The sequence below is a fragment of the Danio aesculapii genome, chromosome 9, assembly GCF_903798145.1.
Source record: "Danio aesculapii chromosome 9, fDanAes4.1, whole genome shotgun sequence".
Lineage (NCBI taxonomy): Eukaryota > Metazoa > Chordata > Actinopteri > Cypriniformes > Danionidae > Danio > Danio aesculapii.
In genome coordinates this window covers 1,525,175-1,548,385 of record NC_079443.1, presented here as the reverse complement: position 1 = coordinate 1,548,385, position 23,211 = coordinate 1,525,175, and the positions used below count along the sequence as shown (strand labels likewise).

The 23,211-nt window shown below is 38.1% G+C and overlaps 1 protein-coding gene across 1 annotated transcript in view; it reads left to right on the top strand.

Annotated features, from left to right (window-relative positions):
• Positions 1-23,211, top strand: part of osbpl6 (oxysterol binding protein-like 6) — an 80,606-nt gene that overhangs the window by 19,279 nt on the left and 38,116 nt on the right. The window contains exons 2-7 of the mRNA XM_056465649.1: positions 8,924-9,176; positions 14,607-14,729; positions 16,125-16,178; positions 19,293-19,406; positions 20,875-21,045; positions 21,283-21,391. Coding sequence (XP_056321624.1) covers positions 9,030-9,176; positions 14,607-14,729; positions 16,125-16,178; positions 19,293-19,406; positions 20,875-21,045; positions 21,283-21,391 — 718 coding nt within the window. The 5' untranslated portion in view covers positions 8,924-9,029. The remainder of the gene's footprint in view (positions 1-8,923; positions 9,177-14,606; positions 14,730-16,124; positions 16,179-19,292; positions 19,407-20,874; positions 21,046-21,282; positions 21,392-23,211) is intronic.

The window sequence follows — 23,211 nt, the reverse complement described above, 5'->3', positions numbered from 1 at the left end:
CTGATAATCCAGAGCAGCTTTAAATGGAGGACGATTATGGAAAGAACAATTGAAATTATTGGACAAATCATGTGCTAATGCTAATAATCTAATCTACTAATTTAATGGACCAGAGTTGATTACTTATACACTGGTCTCCACAGTTCAGATGTTGTATTTGAGACTTTATTTATCAGGTTTTTGTCCTCAGACGGCTCCTGTGTGTAGCAATAGTTTCTCACACATCTCCTCCGAAGCCTTCTGTTGTGTTTTGATGTGATTTACGACTGTTGTAGCTGTTAAATAGCGTGATATGGAGCTGTAACGTGCCGGGACTACTTTATCTGTGCATTTATCTGACAATTTCTAAACACCAGCCAATCAGAATGAAGCATTCAACAGAGCTGTAGTATAAAGAATTAAAATACACCTACTATATTCATAATAAGACCTAAAGTTGTGTGTAATGTCGCTTTTTACTGAATTTAAAGCATCCATACAATATGAACACAATAAATACATCATACTTATTTATGATGTGTTGTTTTTTGCCCACTTAAAGGGATAGTTCACCCAGAAATGAGTTTGAAGAATGCTGAAAACCCATAACCGTTGACTTCCATAGTATGTTAAGTCAATGGTTACAGGTTTTCAGCTTTCTTTAAACTAATTTTTCACTTAAAGGGATAGTTCACCCATTAATGAGTTTGAAGAATGCTGAAAACCCATAACCGTTGACTTCATAGTATGTTAAGTCAATGGTTACAGGTTCCTTCATACTCATTTTTCACTTAAAGGGATAGTTCACCCAGAAATGAGTTTGAAGAATGCTGAAAACCCATAACTGTTGACTTCCATAGTATGTTAAGTCAATGGTTACAGGTTTTCAGCTTTCTTTAAACTCATTTTTCACTTAAAGGGATAGTTCACCCATTAATGAGTTTGAAGAATGCTGAAAACCATAACTGTTGACTTCCATAGTATGTTAAGTCAATGGTTACAGGTTCCTTCATACTCATTTTTCACTTAAAGGGATAGTTCACCCAGAAATGAGTTTGAAGAATGCTGAAAACCCATAACTGTTGACTTCATAGTATGTTAAGTCAATGGTTACAGGTTTTCAACTTTCTTTAAACTCATTTTTCACTTAAAGGGATAGTTCACCCATTAATGAGTTTGAAGAGTGCTGAAAAAACATAACTGTTGACCTCCATAGTATGTTAAGTCAATGGTTACAGGTTCCTTCATACTCATTTTTCACTTAAAGGGATAGTTCACCCAGAAATGAACAATTACTGTGAGTTTGAAGAAAGCTGACATCCTTTAACCATTGACTTCCATAATCAAAAAAAAAATACTATGTAAGTTAGTGGTTTCCAGCTTTCTTCAAAATATCTTCAACAGATCACGGTTCAGAGGTAGTGAAGGATGAGTAAATAATGACAGAATAGTAATTTTCAGGTGAACTGGCCCTTTAATACAAAGTGGGACCCGCTGCCCTTCAGCAGTGTCTGCTTTAATCCTCAAACATTGTCGTTGAGGCCTGGAAGAGTTGTTGACATGTCAAGAATGTCAAGAATTTCTGCACCGCCAAAGCAAATCCACTCTGCGTGCACGTCTAAAGGATGAGGACGTGCACTGGAATTAATATGTTAAACCACTGTCATCGAGAAGCTGCAATTCAGAAATGTCGAATTGTTCAGAATCTATGCTACGAAGGATTAAGGCAGTTCTGAAGGCCAAAGTTCAACCCAGTGGTAGTAAGGTGTACCTAATAAAGTGGCCCAGTGAGTGTATATACACTGCCAAAAAGAATATAGTTTTTACTGTACAAAATACTGTTTTGAGTCCAAATATCTAAAAGATTCCTAAATCTAGAAGCATTTTCCAGACAAGTAATGTTAATATTAAGTAGGGGTGGGCGATATGACCTAAAATTAATATCACGGTATTTTTCATCTTTTGAACGGTGACGGTATAATATCATGGTATTACTTTCAATAGCAAAATAATATACATCTCAAGGAAGAACGGACAAAAGAAAGTCTCACTTCTATCACTCAGTTTCGGTTTGGGTCATTGTAAATGCTCAGTCTCGTTATGAGCTGATCTTCATTTCTCTGTGTTGGTGGAATAAAGCAGGCGAGTCAGCCGCACCAATTTATGAGCAGACAGAGCAGGATTCCCATGATGACCACCGGCGCAATTCCTCTCTTTGTTATGAGCCGTAGTTTCAGTGTAAACTTAGTAAAGGTGAGTTTCTTTGGCGATGATGTGTACAGTGTTAGATTTTATATTTAGCGGACATTTGCGCTGAACACGCGGTGAATGCAACGCATCGAGATTCAGGCACCTTCTCCGAAAACACTCGATTGATCTCAGCTGGCGGATCAACATTTACCTCATGTCATGATCGCAACCCAGGCTCATTCTGAGAACGTAGTCCCGGGGACGTTACTGGAGACCGCGAAATACGTCCCGGGAGGTACGTATTTGTGCAGTTTTTGTTTTCGCGAGTCCGCGAGAGGCCGCTGTGCGCGCTTTTTCCCGCGCCGTTCTCGCTAAACCCGCTAGAGGCCACTGTCGAACGACCTTCCGCCTGTCTGCCTGTCTTCATGACGGAATGATTGACCGTGCGACCGGCCAATCGGCTGACCCACCCTCCTCCGTCCCTAAACCCAACCAACGACGATTCACAAAAGCCGTCCAGAAAAAGAAAAGCCCTCGTCTGATTTTTACCACGTTTTCGGATTTTGACCACATTCTCTCCCTGTGACGAACTTGTTCGCTTCATTTTTTGGATTTTGTTTTTGTTTTCTTACCTGATTTCTGGAACCGCTCTTCCCCGGACTCGAACCCGGTCGTCGTCGTCGTGGTCAGCCCCTCCCTGAGCCTCGAGTCCGCCAGAGTACACGAAGAGCTAACCGGACAAACTGGCTGCAGCGGGAAAGCCCTCCACACGGAGGGAAGGGAACGGCGTCACACCGCCCCGCAGTGTTCGCTTAAAAAAATGAAATGCAGCCGTACGTACCCCTGGCTACGTATTTCGCGGTCTCCAGAAACGTCCCCGGGACTACGTTCTCAGATGGAGCCTGGGTTGCATGATCGCTGTCATCTGCTCCATTATTATTAAAATAACTTTAGGTGAGGTTTGCAAACCTGTGCACTTTTCGCTCTTCAGCCGTTTTCAGTAACAAAATCTCCCTGTTATCTGACAGCGGGAAGCGTTGAGTGACTGACAGCTAATATGAACCAATACAGCAGCAGGGTAGAGCGATTCAGCAAGTTTTTAGAGAAAATCAAATCAGATTGCACTACAACCATTATATTCAGACACACAAATGCTCCCAAATATATTATGAGGGCGCATGGATTAAATTTCGGGCGCTCATGCGACCAAAATGGTTGCAATTTCGAGCCCTGTAGTATAAGGACATGTATTTAGACCACAAGTGAACGTTTGAAGAAAATTAAATGCCTTATTATTTAGAATTAGCTATTATTGATGTAAATGCAGCCGTTCAAGGCGCATAATTGATTTATTACGGTATTGACGGTATTAGAAAATCCATGCCGTGGCGCAATGTCACACCGGTGATGACTATGACACCGGTGTACCGCCCACCCCTAATATTAAGAGAGTTTCTCTTTAAAACGGGCATAATAATCTGCTAATGAGTGAATAAACTGATCTTGTGCCTAGACCATCCTTGAAGCAAACCATGTTAGCCAATGTAAAACAAGACATGCTTCAAAAAGTCTTTATTATTGATGATGATAGTAATGACACACTCCAGCTCTAAATGTGCGTTTCTGTACTCTACCGATTATTGATGTTGATAGAAGTGGATCATTTCCCCTTATTAATCTCCTCCACAATAGCCACCATTGTTTCTTCCACTTCATGTTTGGATGTGGTTTCATTAGGAGCCTTTATGAAGAGGTAGTGTGTTTTGTGTTGTGGTAATTGACACTGACAGAGCTGAAGTCGTGTGTGTGTGTGAACAGTTTCTTCATTTGTCATCCGCCACTGAGATGACATTGTTCTGTGCTAATGCGCATTGTGTTCTTGTTTAGCATAATCTCCTGCCGGCCTCCGTTTCTCTCTGATTCACAGTGGAATATTGCAATGCATCTGCTTGTTGAAACCACATACTGTATGGAAATTTGACTTCTCCCTAAATGTCAAAAAAAGAGATGATGTGTAAAATGTAGTGTGCAATGAAGGCCTGCACAATAATCAATATATCGACTTATTGCACAACACGTAGACACGTTTTCAGTTTCTCAGTTCTAAGCATACCCGCCAACACTGCCTTATTTACTGGGAGTCTCCTATATTTCAGACCCATCTCCCATTTTGTTCTGTCTCCCGGAAAACTCCAGGAATTTAACCCCCAACAAACCCCCCAGCCCCCCAGAAAACTCCCGGAATTTAACCCCCCGCTCCTTCCCCCTGAAGTTTCATCTCAAAATAGCACACTAATGTTTTCCAGCTCTCTGAAACTGACCCTTTCAGGCTTTGATCCCATCTGTGGTGTTTTGGTGACTGTCGCTTTAAATGCAAATGAGACTCTGCTGCTTTCAAAAGAGGGCGGGGCTACAAATGCATGTGTGTCAGCAGAGTGGCAGATTCAAAATCAAGACTAACGTCCTATGCTAATGAGAGAGAGAGATGGTCACTAGTGGGCGGGGCTTCCGCCCTCTGATGACATCATACAAAGTGAGAATGTCAGTCAAAGTGTTTCTGCAGACTGTTTTGATCAAGTTTGATTATATAAAATAAAATTAATAAATGTTTAGCATTATTAGCTGCTTATATTCACAGACTGCTGACACACAACTGGGGTTAAACCCCTTATAACAGTGATTTAATGATAATAGGTCTCCTTAAAGCCTCTAAAGCAGTGATGAACAACCTCAATGATGTGAATACTCTTTAAAAGACGATCTAAATACTCTACGGTATTTTAAAGTGCCCAGAATATCAATATTGTAAATGTTAATTGTCACAATATATCGACGGATTGAATATCGATGTATGTTTAATGTGTGTGTGTGTGTTCGATCTGATGGAGAGACTCCTTCTCTGCAGTATAAACCGTGACGAGACCTAAAAGCAGAGCAGGAAACAGATCGATACAGCAGTTTGTGCTTCGGCTTGAGTAAATCTGTGGAGTCATTGATATTTCATCAGCTGTGAGGAAACGCTGGATGAGTTTCTGAGGGAAACACTGGCTCCTGGTGCGCTGTCCTGAGCTCGTGATGTGTGTTTCAGTTAATATGCTGGAGGACGGTGGAAGCCCTTCAATTATAGATGTGTGTGTGTGTGTGTGTTTTCCCCAGAGTGCTTGCTAAGCATGTTTGTGTTGGGAAGGCCGGTACAGATGTATCCTGTTATCACTCTTGTATCTGTGCACATGCTGTCAACTCTTTCAGTAATGTTAGTTTGTGCTTCAGTGAATCAAATGTGTGTATTTATTTACATGACATCTGATTTATTAATTAAACCTATTAGGTTTTCAGTGTTTTGAGGCATATTTAGTGTATTCTGACCTACAGTATCCACTGATTAGCTATTTTAGGATTACTAGGTCAAACCATACACACTATGCATCTAATTTAACTTTACTTTCAGGTTATATGTTGGTACAAACACATATTTTATGAGAAAACTGCTGGTTTTTAGACTGTTAAATGATATTTTTCTTGCATAGACTGATTGGCGTGGTTATGCATTCACAATGGTGTGAACCGTTACAGGGTCGGTCAAACGATATTGATATTATCTGTTATTTTAATTGTTAATATTGTTATTTAACCCCTTCAGACTTTACTTATGTTCCAAGTTTCAGAAAAATATAGAATAGGGCCGCACAATACATGGTTTCAGCATTGATATCGCAGTGTGATCATTCAGGATATGCAATGTCAAGTTCAGCTTCAGTTGATTCACCCCTCAGGAAATTTGAGCAGAATTATAGCTGACCAACAGCCATATTGTTGAGTAATTGTAAAGTTGAACCTTAATGGAGTGAAAGAGTGCTTCTTTGAGTGCTCAAACGCAGTTCCTGGAGGGCTGCAGCCCTGCACAGTTTAGTTCCAACCCTGCTCCAAGACACTTACCTGTGGGCTTCAAACAAGCCTGAAGGACTCAGTTTGATCAGGAAATTAAATTAATCATAACGAAAGTCCAAAATCATCAACAGCAGGGTTTAAACTTGCTCCAGAACCAAATTAATAAATAAAACATGACCTGACATGTGATGTTTATTGAAATGGACCACCCTTACATATTGTTTTGACGTCCTTTATGGGGGATTGAGCATTAATTTAGGGGGTAAACACCCCCCTGTAATTCACACACTGGTTTTAGCTTCTGACTGTCACAATGAGTATGTGTGTGTGTTGTGATTGTCACCATATTGTGGGGACCTAATGTCCCCACAAGTATAGCAATACCAGTACTTTTTGACCTTGTGGGGACATCCGTTGGTCTCTCATGAGGAAAACGGCTCATAACTCAGACAGAATGAAGTGGTATGATCATGTAAAAATGCAGAAAATATACAGTACATATAAATAAATCATTACATCTATGGAAAATCCATTAGTATTAATAGTTAATAGTATTATTATTAACATTTAATAGTATTATTCCTGTTGCATTGATCTTTTAGATCTGTCAAGAAGTTGTGATCCGCAGTCATTTCCATATTTTCATTTTAACACTTTATTTTATTTTACATTCTTCAAGAAAAATGTAAAATACAAAAAATCTTTCAAGCAAAAACATTTAAATGAGTGCGGATCACTACTACTTGAAATCATCTATGGGAAGTCCCCATAAAGGTCGCTGTACAAGTGTGTGTGCGTTTTCCTTTGGGTCTAATTAAGCTGGTCAGAGTCTCTCTATACTGCATGACTGATCAATACTGCTGCAGGAAGACACATGCGGAGACAGTAACACACACAGTCACACATTCACTACTCATCATGTATTATGCTCAACAGCTGTATTATGTATTATGTCTAACACTTACCGTTCATTTCATGCGCACAGAAGTCTAGGGTTCACTAAAACTGTGCCCTTGATTGTATTACATTTCCCGTCCTTTCAGTTGTAAGTAGTTGAACTTAAAATACATTTGAAATCATTGTTTTCTGCCACTATGCTGACACACAGGCATTCATAGCTCCGCCCTCTTCTAAATCTCATTTGAATTTAAAGCGACAGTCACCAAAACGCCACAATTAGGATCAAAGCCTGAAAGGGTCAGTTTCAGAGAGCTGGAGAACATGATCAGTGTGGTATTTTAAGCTGAATCTTCACTACCCATTCTAGGGACATCAGAGACTTACTTTACATCTTGTAAAAAGTGGCATAATAGGACCCCTTTAAGAGATATTTAGAACCATATTTAGAAACGTCACTGGCCCATATGTTTTGGAGCTGCCCAAAATTATCATCGTACTGGGAAAATATATTTCTAACATTCTCAAAAATAGGTCAAAAGCCGATAGATCCAGATCCCCGTATAGCAGTTCTAGGCATTACTGATTTCGAGATAGCTAAAAACAGTACTGAACAAAATATAATTCCATTTGTCTGCCTACTAGCACGAAGATTAATATTATTACACTGGAAACAGAAAGCCGCTCCTACATATACACATCTAATGAGGGATGTAATGAAACATATGGAACTAGAGAAAATCAGATTCTCCATAAAAAAGAAAGAAGACAAATTCTATAAAATCTGGCAACCTTTCATGGCTTACTTTAAAGACATAAATTCGACAGGAAATAGTCAAATTGAAGAGGATTAGACCAATTTAGTTTAAAAACAGAAGAGTATTGTTATTTTATTTTAAATTTTCTTTACTCTTAATTATTATTTAATATTGTATTTATTATTTGTTTTCTTTTTGTAATTTTAATTTCAATTCAAATTCTTTTTTTTAATTTTATTTTATTATTTTTTTTATTTTTTTATTATTATTATTATTACTATTTTTTGTATTAATCTATTATTACCATATTTATATACAGATTGTTTGTATATTACACGCTTTATTGTCAATTGTGGTGTGAATGTTTGTGTTTGTTAGTCCAAAGATGTAAGTTGTTGTGTTATAAAATCAAAAAACAATAAAGAAAGTTATATATATATATAAAGAAGAGATATTTAGTTTATAAATTGACAATACAAATACAGGATTAATTTCATATATTATTCGTTATTTACTTGGACTCAGCTGTCATCCAGCAGTCCTAACAGCCTCCTATAAGTCCTGCTTTATAAGCTTCAAACCAGTACAATGATAATAAAACCACACAAATAGCATTATGTCATAATATCCCGATCTGATCGGATGCGCTGGTCAGAAGCTGTGATAATAGGAGACCCGCAGATTGTGTGACAGCCGCAGCAGCTTAATTCAGAATCTGCTCTAGTAATCTTTTTATCTTTTCAATGTTGTTTTGAAGCAGCCTCTTGGTCCTAGTGCCCACCTTTGCACTCGTAGATGAATACAAATGATAGGAAAATACACAAATAACATGAGTTTATTTTTTGTTTAGGGATTAATTAAGCTGTATTTAGTGTCATAAAATCGTGTCTGCTTTAATTAAATTGTCAGAAGCTTTAGAGTTTTTGAGAATATGAGGTGTTTCTTTGAAAATGATGCTTTTACGCCTGGCATTTTGCGCGTTGGTGTGCACGATCATATCAGCACCCTTTGTTTAATCACAAGGCGTTAAACGTTGAAGAAAAACACGAGCAAAAAGCGTCCTGGTGTGAACGGGCCTTTAGCCTGATTAGTTCAGTAATCATAGTATAATATTAGTTCAACTGAGTAGAATATCCCAAATGAAGTATAAGAAATGTAATTGCTTTTCTGTCACCATGTTTCTAACTCTCGTTTACTTGACTGCGTTTCAGGTGAATTTGCGCAGTAGTTTGGCTGGTCATGCTGTGCTTTGGAGGGACGAGAGACACTAAGTAAACAAGCGAGCGGAGAGAAAGAAGGAAAACCGAAGCCTCCATCATGTCCCGCCATCAGAGCCGAACCACCAGCCTGGAGGAGAAAGTGACCACGCCCATTCACAGAAGCTCCGCCCCTTTGCAGAAAAGCTCCACACCCACGCACAAGAGCGCCTCCTCCTCCTCGTCCTCTCAGAGGGACAGCCGACAGGTCAGACCTTTTAGAAATACACACATACAGGTGAAGTCTGAATTATTTGACCTCCTGTATACTTTATTTCCGAATTTCTATTGAACCTTAGATTTTTTCAACACATTTCTAATCATAATAGTTTAATAAATCATCTCTAATAACTGATTTATTCCTCTTTGTCATGATGACAGCACATAATATTAGACTAGATATTCTTCAAGACACTAGTATTCAGCTTAAAGTGACATTTAAAGGCTTCACTAGGGTAATTAGGGTAAAGTTAGGGTAATTAGGCAAGTCATTGTATAACAGTGGTTTATTCTGGAGACAATCCAAAACTAATATTGCTGAAGGGGGCGAATAATATTGACCTTAAAATGGCTTTAAAACTATTAAAAACTGCTTTTATTCTAGCCCAAATAAAACAAATAAGACTTTCTCCAGAAGAAAAAATATTACAGGAAATACTGTGAGAAATTCCTGAATCTTTTCCTGAAAAAATAATTCACAGGAGGGCGAATGATTCTGACTTTAACTGTATGTAAATGATGAACGGCAGTGTGTGGTGTATAATGCAGCAGGTTAGTGGTCCGTTCTGTTCAGTGTGGAGGCAGACAGAAGGTCACATTCCCGTCAGCTGACTGGCTTGATCAAAGCAAGGCTATTAAGTGTGATCATAAAGTCTGGTCTGCAGCCAATTAAAGCTAAGAAGAGCCCACTGAGGCAGGAAGGCAGTGCTGGACATGTGCGTCAAACCCAAAGCTGAAGCTGTCATATTACTGAAATACTTCCCGTTTACACTTACACACTTCATAGTATTTTTCTGATTGTACAGCTGTCTAATTAATGAAAAGGGTTTGGCCACATACACATGTCTAAACGGATAAAAATATGATCCTCAATTCCTTTTTAATAGTTTTAAAGCCATTTTAAGGTCAATATTATTAGCCCCCTTAAGCAATATTAGTTTTGGATTGTCTCCAGAACAAACCACAGTTATACAATGACTTGCCTAATTACCCTAACTTTACCCTAATTACCCTAGTTAAGCCTTTACATGTCACTCAAGCTGTCATACACAAGCTGTGTGTGTGTATATATATATACATATATATTAAAGCTGCACAATAAATCGAAAAAAGATCGCGATCTTGATTCGTATGGAGTAAAATCGCTGTCATAAATATTTCGTGCGTAAATAAAATTCACGCATCCATAATTCTAAAATCGTAAAGGAAAACGAAGCATACTCGTAATTTTACGAGGGTACAATTTCAAAATCTGCGATTAGAACAGACACAGATACGACATTTTCTTTGTCTGTTTGTATATGACTGATAATTTTACGATGGGTGTACTTTACAAACACGAATTACAGTTTCACCACGGACACGACGTCCTGATTACGAGTAAATCTTGATTTTAGGCAAAAAAAATCTTGATTCTCATTTTAGCCAGAATCGTGCCTCTCTAATATATATATATATATATATATATATATATATATATATATATATAGTAAAATAAATGTAATCTATTCAGCGATTTACAAAATGTCTGCGATTTCTTTGTTTACCAGTTAGCGTTCAGGTGTTTGCCATCATGTTGTTTTGCGTTTTCGTGGCAGAGGCGGGAATTTATTAGGTCAGATGGGACAGACTGTACCTCACATTTATTTCATGCAGATTATAAAACCAGAAAAGATTTTTTTATATGTGTAGTTGGTTCATTTAAAAGTCCAGATGTCAAGCTTTATGTAGATGTATTTCTCATGTGTGTGAAGCAGATATTCGCTGAGATTCCAGTGCGTGTGCTGACAGCAGAAGATTCATAATGAAGCTGCAGAAACTGTCATAAAGACACACGTCCGGCCCCAGCCCCTCCCCCAGAGAATCCTCAGTCGATAGCGATCGGTGATTGGCTCCAGTTCTAAAATGCGGGGCTTCATTCGCCATATGGATTGTTAAACTTTTCCTCATTCAAAACTATACAAGTGACATGTCTTGTGTTTTCTATAGTCTGAAGATGGTCAGATTTTGATTAAAGATTACCAAAATATACTGATTAACTGACTAACAATGTGCGCGAGTAAAATAAACATCGTACAATTTAATTCATGTTGACTTCATGTTAATGCTTTCTAAAAGATGAACCACTCTCTGACCATCTGATTTTAGGCATTGATAGAAACATATTACATGAGCATTTATAAGTACCATTATTTTCTGAGCCTCCCTATACAGTCCCTATACAGCGTTTGGACCCAGTAACTGTAAACAAACACATGCTTTCATGCACCGAATAAAATAAGAGACCATTTGTTTTGCATTGATGTCAGGAATGGTGCTGAAATGTCATGACGGCTCATGTGAGAGTGCTGATCAATACGGATGAATACTGATTAATACACTTCGGGAAGAGGGTAAATAAACCTCACCTCTCTCGGCTGTTGCCATGGCGATGGCGAGATCAGAGTGTTAGTTGTCATTAGCATGGACTAATTGGTGCTGTTTACCAAGGTGACCATCAGCATTCTGATGAGCAGATTCACCTGTGCTTAAAGTGTCCTTCAAGAACTTAAAGGGACAGTTTACCTGTAAATCAAGCTAGTGAGCTCATTTAGAAGATATACACCTGATATAAAGTTTGGAGTTTGTCACTACATGGATCAACCTTTTTTGTGTCGTCACTTCATAATTTAGTTTCTCATCTGATATTCTGACCAATCCAATGCTCTCTAGTATCTGACATACCCCGCCCCCTTCTTCTCATTGGCTTTTCATTTGATACACTTGAGCTCAACCACTCTCACTGGCCAAGTGGTGAGAAAATGTTTTTTTTTTTAAAGGGGAGGAGCTAATCTTAGTCCCGCCCTCTCTTCATGTTTCAGTTTACATTACGTCAAACATTGAATAAAAATGCACATTTCAAAGCACTTGACAGGACCTTTATTGAAGGTTTCTAGCTGAATCAGGGCTCCTTGGGGATTTTTATAATGCAAGTCAATGGTTACCGGTTTTCAGATTTAAAAATAAATAAATACAAGTCGAAATAAATAGCTATGGTTGATATTGTAAATCATTTTCAATTTCTTAAACGGACTGATCATTTCGCTTCATAAGGGCTCGGTGTGTCATCAGGAGCCACGGGAACTGATTTGGACTTGTATGTTTGTGTTTATTTTTAATGTCATAATGGGTCATTATTGACCACTATTATAAGACCACAAAGTCAGCTTAAAGTCGTTAAAATGTTCTAATAAATAAAATAAAATGTCGCTTAATTCTTTAATGACCTGTGGGTAAATAAATGAATTGTACATTAGTACAATTTTTGTCAAGTACTGATAACGGGTCAACAAAATGTCATATATTTATTGTATCACTCATAGAGTGTTTATTTTGAGAAAATGACAATAGGCCAAAATTAAATATTTATAATTTTTTAAAAGAGACACATCTTTTTTAAATGTAAAATATTATTCTTACTCATATTTTATATATATATAGATATTTTAATGTTATTTTGTATGTTATGCGTGTTTATATGAGCAACATGTCACGATATGGCTGTATATCAGCACTGGTGGGAGGCGTGCATTGCCTTAAGGCTGATTTATAATTCTAAAGTGCACGCGTATGCTATGGCGTGATCTAAGCGTGGACGCATAGCCCTGGCCGTGGCCATTGGCGTCGCTGACATGCACCTCTCAAAAAAAAATTTAACTACTCGTCGCAACGACGCGTAGCGCAAGCTCTGAGATTGGTCGGCTTGGTTGCGCTGAAGAGTGTGGGCGGGACCGAGAGCCGCACGAGCCCGATGGAGCGATTGTTTACAAGTGTGGAGTCCCGTGAAGGTGCTCCGGATGGAAAGTTTGGTTTTGTGTTCACCTTATGATTAAAGTTGTTGCACGTCCGCCGGTTCCTGCCTCAAAATGAGCGAGTGTGAGCCACTTGTACATTAAGGAAGCGTTCAGAAAAAACAAAACAGCAAAGAAACTGGACAGAGAGGAACATAAACACCTCACTGCCAACTAGCATTTTGGAAGTGTTATTGCAAAGCAACACAAACAGCGCACAGAAATATGAGTACATTATGTTGACCAACAGCTGCAATATTTGTCAAACTGTAGTGAGTTTGTTGATCTGCTGTGACTCTGTGTGGGCGGAGTAATACAGAAGGGTGAAGAGGCTGTAGGAGTGCTGCTATTGCAGAATATCATACAGCTATCAGCCAATCAGATTCGAGAACCAGACAGAACTGTTGTGTAAATGTATTAATACATAATAAAAACACATAGTACACACACACACACACACACACACACAAATTATGTAAATATACACTTTTATTTCAGATGCGATTAATGGTGCTCAATCGTTTAACAGCACTAGTATAAATATAATAGCAGGAATCCTGATGATTGATGTGTTTTGTGTTTGTTTGTGCGTCAGTAAAGCCTCACTGCTCTGATGTGCCTTTAATGATCTCTTTAATGACTTTGCCATTTTGATCAGTTGCTGAAATTAGCTGTAAACACTTTCAGTCTGATCACTATTCTGTCTTACCACACACACTAATATTTGCTGCTAAAATGTGCACACATACACTCACCGACCACTTTATTAGGTAGCCAATCGCATGGCAGCAGCTCAATGCATTTAGGCATGTAGACATGGTCAAGACTGCTGCAGTTCAAAGCGAGCATCAGAATGGGGCGGAAAGGGGCCTACTTCTGATGGCTACTTCCAGCAGGATAACGCACCATGTCATAAAGCGTGAATCATCTCAGACTGGTTTCTTGAACATGACAATGAGTTCACTGTACTCAAATGGCCTCCACAGTCACCAGAGCTTAATCCAATAGAGCACCTTTGGGATGTGGTGGAACGGGAGATTGGCATCATGGATGTGCAGCCGACAAATCTGCAGCAACTGTGTGATGCTATCATGTCAATATGGAGCAAAATCTCTGAGGAATATTTCCAGTAGCTTGTTGAATCTCTGCCATGAAGGATTAAGGCAGTTCTGAAGGCAAAAGGGGTCCAACCCGGTACTAGTAAAGTGTACCTAATAAAGTGGCCGGTGCTACATTAAAATGCTTTTATTTTAACCGAAAATAAAACAAATAAGACTTTCTCCAGGAGAAAAAATATTACAGGAAATACTGTGAAAAAATATTTGCTGTTAACCATCATTTGGGAAATATATGAAAAAGGAAAAAAAAATTACAGGAGGGAAAATAATTTTGACTTCAACTGTACACACACACACACACACACACACACACACACACACACACACACACACTGCCAAGCACCCTCAGAATTGCACATTGTTTCCTAAGAACCGTTCCTAAGAAGGTGTCTGGTGCATAAGAAGAGTAAAGGGGTGTGTCTTCATTCACCATGCGCTGGTATTCATTCTCAGTGTGTGTGTCTGTTGTAGGAGCAGGACAGTTGGGAGATCATCGAGGGTCTGAGAATCGGACAGACTCATGTGCAGCGGCCCGAGAAACATGAAGGCTTCATGCTGAAGAAGAGGAAGTGGCCTCTAAAGGGCTGGCACAAGGTCAGAGGTCACCAACCAATCATTCATTCATTTTCCCTTGGCTTAGTCCCTTATTTATCAAAGGTCGCCACTGTGGAATGAACCGCCAAGTATTCCAGCATATGTTTTACACAGTGGATGCCTTTCCATCCGCAACCCAGCACTGGGAAACACCCATTCACACACTCACTCATACACTACGGACAATTTATTTCATCAATTCCCCTATACACTGTAAAAAATTAAAAGTTTAGCTAATTTAAAATTTTAAAGCAACTTGCTGCAAAGCAATTTTGAGTTTATTCAACTTCAGTGTTTGAAGCCAAATATTTTTTCTAAGTTGAGTTAACTTAAAAATTTAAAGCAACTGGCTGCAAAGAAACTGAGAGTTTATTCAACCTCAGTGGTTAAAGTGCCAAATGATGTTTTTAGGTTGACTGAAAATGCTGGTTTAAGTGAAGTGTACTTTATGGAACAAGTTGATTAAACTCAATTTCAATAAACCAACCCAGGCTCATTCTGAGAACGTAGTCCCGTGGACGTTTCTGGAGACTGCGAAATACGTAGCCGAGGGTACGTACGGCTGCATTTCATTTTTTTAAGCGAACGCTGCGGGGCGGTGTGACGCCGTTCCTTTCGGCGCTTGCCGGCCGGCCGCTCGCCTCCGTGTGGAGGGCTTTCCCGCTGCAACCAGTTTGTCCGGTTAGCTCTTCGTGTACTTTAGCGGACTCGAGCCGCAGAAAGGGGCTGACCACGACGACGACCGGGTTCGAGTTCGGTGAAAAGCGGTTCCAGAAATCAGGTGAGAAAACAAAATCCAAAAAATGAAGCGAACAAGTTCGTCACAGGGTGAGAATGGGGTCAAAATCCGAAAACGTGGTAAAAATCAGACGAGGGCTTTTCTTTTTCTGGATGGATTTTGTGAATCGTCGTTGGTTGGGTTTAGGGACGGAGGAGGGTGGGTCAGCCGATTGGCCGGTCGCACGGTCAATCATCCTGTCATCCAGGCAGACAGGCAGAAGGTCGTTCGACAGCGGCCTCTAGCGGGTTTACGCAAGGACGGCGCGGGAGAAAGCGTGCACAGCGGCCTCTCGCAGATTCGCGAAAACAAAAACTGCAAAAATACGTACCTCCCGTATCTCCAGAAACGTCCTCGGGACTACGTTCTCAGAATGAGCCTGGGTTGCAATAAACAGTTTGGCACAACTTCAACCACTGAAGTTTAAAAACTCAATATTTCTTTGCAGCCGGTTGCTTTAAACTTTTAAGTTAACTCAACTTTTAATTTTGGACAGTGCAGGAAGTAAACACTTAAATGAAGAAATCAAAGTTTTTCCTCTGTTTTACTCTTTGTGAACTGCATGTGTTTATTGTGAATATTGATTGTAATATTTCCTCCTCTCCTCCTCTCCGCAGCGTTTTTTCGTCCTAGATAACGGCATCCTGAAGTACTCCAAATCTCCAGTAGATGTGAGTGAAAATGTATTGCACAAATATATACGGCCTTTTTCGGTATTGATGCTAATAAAACCATCATTTAAACCATCATAATAATAGTCATCGGCTAATATTTCGGCTATCAGCCTCCAAATCTGAAGAGTTATCTTTTTAAAATTATATAGTGCATCCCTATTTTAAGCTGTAACTAATATATATATCACATTGTGTGTTATATACTGTGTGCTAATATTATAAATATTAATAGAATTTAAAAGATGTAAATACATATTTGTTTGTGATAGTACATAAATGCAGTCTTGGTGAGTGTAAAGCCCCGGTCAGATTACGAAATGTGATTTTGTCTTGATAAAATCTTGACCTGTTGTGGGTAACAAATGGGGACTCTGCGTTCCTTCATGATCAGTCATCCCGTGACGTCTACGACGAGCGCTATTTCACAGAGCTGTCACAAGTGTTGCTATAGCGATATTTCTTATCTCACTTTCAATTTTTTACATCTTATTACAATCTCAATAAAGACTGATGCTTGCAGACAACTAATAACTACATTATTTAAGGGCGTTGGTTATGACACTGATAGGATCAAACTTACGATTTCCTTTGTTATATCAAGATATTTTCTTTGAAATCTGAATGTATATTTTCTGGCCAGTGTAGCTTATTAAACACTCCCTCGCCTGAACTTGCCGAGAGTAAGACGGAGAAATGAAAGTACATCAGCACCAAGGAAAAACCAGATGCTCAAGACGTAATCTTTAAAATAATGACATATTAAACAAATGAGCAAATACAGAACTGAGATCTGTGATACAATCACAGTAAAGCATTCATTAAATCATTATTTTCCTCAGAGTGAAACAAATCATCCACCAGCACAGAGGAACGTTTTCGAAAAACCATCGTTAGCCAACTAATGTCGCATGTTCAGTCGTTACAAACATAGTTTGTTGATTTGCCGTTTCCCAAATCCATCGTTCCAACGAACATTCGCAAACTGCGTCGCAAACTTGAGCACTCGCAACTACACCTCTGGAGCTGTAGTTAGAAACAAAGTTCCTGGCTGTGTTCTATTCCCACTTATCCCCCCTGTGCCCTATTCATTTAGAACATTACAGCATTTAAACTTGGAATTATTAAAAATAAAAAAGCAATAAAGTCATCACTCTTAGGTGTCATTTGCTAGTTCAGTTTGAGCGATCTTCATGTTTACATTTGCGCTCCCTTCGCAGTGCACTTTGAAAACATTGATGTCATTTTGAACACAGCCTCATGGCAAAAGCTGTTTGTGACCTATTATTTAAAAGCAGAATTTATGTTACGTCTCCAAAGCTTGTGAAAACAAAAAACACAGCAGACGCTAATGCTTTTCATTTATAGTAGGTTATTTATTAAGTGTCTGTACTGTAGATGACATGGGCCTGCTGGTTACAACATTTTGCAGTGGTTTGCATGTGTCAAATTGTAAAAGGAGACTTTTCAAAAAAATAGATAAACAATATCCTACTTAATAATAATAATAATAATAATAATAATAATAATAATAATAATAATAATAATAATAATAATAATCATCATCATCATCATAATTAATATTATTATTATTATTAAAGTATAATAAATAAATTTAAATTTACATTTAATTTAAATAATAAATTTAATAAATATTAAATTTCATTTCTTAATAAATAGCCTCATTATTTATTTATTATATATTCTATTAAAATATGTGTTAGCTTTTATAAGTGATTTTATGTTTTGTAATAGAATATGTAATATTCTCGATAATATCTGTAAAGCAAACACAGGCTCTATATGTGTCGTTTACATATATTCAGTTAAAATGGAAAGCGAGTGCATGTTTTTTGTTAAAACTAATATTGGATTTTATTTTAATGCGTGTGTGTGTGTAAAACAATATAATTGGCACAAAGAAATGATGGGTTCTTCTCTAAAGAAGTTGTGACCACCCTATTTAGAGCATCATTATAAGCGTTTGGTTCGAACGATGGATCTGCGACAGAGAAAATACAGGTTTTGGGAAACACTCGTCACTACATCGTTCTTTTTCCAAATGATACATCGTACTATAATAGATCAGCCGCGAGTTAAGTCGTTTGGGAAACACACCCCTGTTGAGTAGTAAAGGGGCACAAACAAAACAATAATTCATACATTTTTCTTGTAAAAAATATCTTTTTGAATCGAATTTGATTTGCTTTAATTTGCATCTTAATTTTATTGTGTCTTGTGTTGGTCAGTTATCTATAAACAAGAATAACGAATAACATTTGAGGTGAAGTGCTTAAAAACAAGTCCGCTATATGCGCCAAAACACAAATTGCCATAAGATTGTGTTGAATTGTTCAAAAACAATAATCATCAGGCCTAAATAAAATGAAAGTGAAATATTCAGTTTCAGAGGAGCCTATAATAACCTCTTTTCACTATTAATGACGAATTTCAATAAGCAAGACAGGCTTTTGCAATGTATTCGCAGCACTTAACATGTTCCCAGATTACCTCAGAAGAACAAACTCTGTTGGAAGGCTGAGAGAACTCAGAAACTGGTTGTGAGAATGAAGATGTCTGCATATTTGTGTCAGATAAAATAGTTTAAAACACCTTAATATTTTAGAGAAAGTAGTTAAAGTTTGCATAAGCAATGATTGATCTTATTTACACAAGACCCACCCATAAGTAAATATTCAGCCTATTTTTTGATTACCTGACCGGCGCATTAACGACAGCACCCGCTGAGAGAACCGTGAAATCCGCACCTATTGCTCAGTGTCACCCACGTGACGGAACTCGTCGGGAAGATGGGGGAAAAATTAAACTTGCTAGACTTTCTGCGATGGTGTGTTGAGGCGATGCAGACATGCTACCAGTTGTCATGAACAATGCCACATTACACGAGAAGAAACAATTGAATCTTGTGTCACGATGCCCATTTGTCGTTTACGAATCCTCACAACACCCTACGTCAAGGAAATCCTGCCGAAATCACGACAAAATCATGTGATCTGACCAGGGCTGAGGAAATGTTAAGTAAATGTGTGTGTGTGTGTGTGTGTGTGTGTGTGTGTGTGTGCGTGTGTGTGTGTGTGTGTGTGTGTGTGTCAGATTCAGAAAGGAAAGCTTCATGGCAGTATAGATGTGGGTCTGTCAGTGATGTCCATCAAGAAACGGGCTCGCCGCATCGACCTGGACACAGAAGAGCACATTTACCATCTGAAGGTGTGTGTGTGTGTGTGTGTGTGTGATTTGCTTGATCTCTCTGTGCACTCGTTTATATCTTCAGCACTTTTATGTCTAGGGGGTTTATTTTTTACTCTTTTTTTTTTAGCTTAAGGTCACATTAAATGGAGGATGTCGCTGTGCCTTCATTTCATTATTTATGATGCTGTGAGCTGGCTAGGCCTGTCTGCAAACATTGAAAAAATAATTATATTTCAATAATCACTCGGAACACCTTAGCAACCACTCAAAACACCCTAGCAACCACTTAGCAACAACCTAGCAACCACTCAGAACACCCTGGCAACACCTTAGAAGCCACCAATAACCACTCAGAACACCCTAGAAACCACTTAGCAACAGTCTAGCAACCACTCAGAACACCCCAGCAACCACCTGTCAATGCTTCAACCACTAAGAACCACCCTAGCAACAGCAATCCCTACTCCCATTTTCTTCAGGAAATGTACATATCTAAAATGTTCACACAGAGTTTGTAATTTAAACTGTTTTTTAATGTTTTAAAGTTTTTTTAACCACTTAGAACACCCTAGCAACCACGTAGCAACCTCCCCAGAACAACCTAGCAACCACCCAGAACAACCTAGCAACCCCTACGAACAACCTAGGAACCACGTAGCAACCTCTCTGAACATCCACGTAGCGAGCTCTCAGAACGCCCTAGCAACCACCTAGCAACCACTCATAGCACCCTAGCAACCGACTAGCAACCTCTCAGAACACCATAGCAACTCCCCAGAACAGCCTAGCAACCACTCAGAACACCTTTGCAACCATGTAGCTACCTCTCAGAACACCCTAGCACCTAGCAACCACTCAGAACAGCATAGCAACCTCTCAGAACAGCCTAACAACCACTCTGGACACCACTTAGCAATAACCTAGCAACCACATACAACACCCTAGCAACCCCTCAAAACACCCCAGCAACCACGTAACAACCTTTTGGAATACCCTAGCAACCACTCAGAGCAGCCTAGCAACCTCTCAGAACACCCTAGCAACTGCCTAGCAACTAGTGAAAACACCCTAGCAACCATTCTGAACAGCCTAGCAACCACTCAGGACAGCATAGCAACCATGTAGTAACCTCTCAGAACACACTAGCAACCACTTAGCAACAACCTAGCAGCCACTTATAACACCCTAGCAACCGCCTAGCAACCACTCAGAACACCCTCGCAACCAAGTAGCAACCTCTCAGAACACCCTAGCAACTACTCAGAACAGCCTAGCAACCCCTCAGGACATCCTAGGAACCATGTACCAACCTCTCAGAACACCCTATCAACCGCCTAGCAATCTCTCAGATTGTGACGTCATGTGTGACGTAGGTTGGTTATTCGTCTATAGTTGTCTAATAATCATGTGTTGCGTCATCAGGATTGATTGAGGTCATGTTATTGTGTCTGTCTCTGATTTGTGTGTGTGTGTGTGTCTCCTGAAGGTGAAGTCTCCAGATGTGTTTGACCTCTGGGTGTGTAAGCTGCGTCACCATCGTCTGTTCCGGCAGAACGAGATCGTTCGCTCTCCTCGGGACGCTACGCTACGAACCTTCCCTCCGTCTGCTGGCGCAGAGTCGCCCCAGAACACCCCGTCCAGCACACACCCTAACAAGGTCACTCACACACACATACACATACACACACTCTCTCTCTCTCTCTCTCTCTCTCTCTCTCTCTCTCTCTCTCTCTCTCTCTCTTTCTCTCTCTCTCTCTCTCTCTCGCTCTCTCTCGCTCTCTCTCGCCCCCCGCTTCTGTGCATGCTCTGGGGTGACTCTCAGTGGTGGGTGTATTTAGTTTTATTTGAACTCAGAATTATTAGCCGTGTGTGTGTGTGTGTGTGTGTCCAGCAGGGTAAACCCAGTAGTTTTCCCTGGCAGCTGCCGCCGTCCTGCAGTAACGGGCAGAGTAAAGTGGCAGCCTGGTTGCAGGAGTCAGAAGAGATGGACAAGTGTGCTGAAGGTAACATCATCATCATCATCAGAAAGATGTTATTATACTGTATCTGTAAGGTAATATCATAATCATCAAGAATTTATATTGTATCTATTAACTATTACTAACTTCTACAACTAACATTACTAACTACTTCATACTAACTAGTACTACTAACTATTAAGAATTAATAAGAACTAATAATCTACTAAGACTTTATACTGTTTCTATTAACTATTACAAACTATTACTACTAACTATAGTAACAACTTACTACTAACTACTTACTACTATCATTAATAACTTATTAACTATTACTATGAACTATTATTACACTAACTATAACTAACTATTACTACTAACTATACTTACTACTTACTACTAACTATTACTACTATTACTATTATACTTTATCTGTAAGGTAATATTATAATCATCCGTAATTTATACTGAATTTATTAACTGTTACTAACTATTACTACTAACTATGTTACTGCTAACTATTACTACTAACTATTACTACTATTAAGAATTATTAAGAGCTATTAATATACTAAGAATTTATACTGTATCTGATAACTATTACTAACTATTACTATTAACTATAGTAACTACTTACTACTATTACTAACTACTTACTTGTTAAGAATTACGAAGAACTATTAATCTACTAAGAATTTATACTTAATCTATGAACGATTACTAACTATTACTATTAACTATACTACCTATTACTACCAACTATTACTAACTATTAATACTAACTATTACTGTTATACTGTATCTGTAAGGTAATATAGTCATCAAGAATTTATACTGTATAAACTATCATAAACTGTTACTACTAACTATACTAACTACTTCTAACTATTACTAACTATTACTACTAACTATACTATCTACTTACTACTATTACCATTAACTATTAGTGACTATTACTGCTAATTATTGAGAATTATTAAGAACTATTAATCTACTAAGAATTTATACTGAATCTATAAACTATTACTAACCATTACTACTAACTATACTAACTATTACTATTAATTCTAACTAACTATCACTACTAACTATTGCTATTATACTGTATCTGTAAGGTAATATCATAGTCATTAGGGATTTATACTGTATCTATTAACTATTACTAACTACTACTAACTAATACTAACTATTACTGTTATACTGTTTCTGTAAGGTAATATCAGTCATCAAGAATTCATACTGTATTAACTATCACAAACTGTTACTTCTAACTATACTAACTACTTACTTCTAACTATTACTACTAACTATTACTACTAACTATACTATCTACTTACTACTATTACCATTATCTATGACTAGTTATGACAATTATTAAGAACTATTAATCTACTAAGAATTTATACTAAATCTATAAACTATTACTAACCATTACTACTAACTATGCTAACTATTACTACTAATTCTAACTAACTATCACTACTATTACTATTATACTGTATATGTAAGGTAATATCATAGTCATTAGGGATTTATACTGTATCTATTAACTATTACTAACTACTACTACTAACTAATACTAACTATTACTGTTATACTGTATCTGTAAGGTAATATCAGTCATCAAGAATTTATACTGTATGAACTATCACAAACTGTTACTTCTAACTATACTAACTACTTACTTCTAACTATTAGTAACTATTACTTCTAACTATACTATCTACTTACTACTATTACCATTAACTATTACTGACTATTACTGCTGATTATTGAGAATTATTAAGAACTATTAATCTACTAAGAATTTATACTAAATCTATAAACTATTACTAACCATTACTACTAACTATGCTAACTATTAC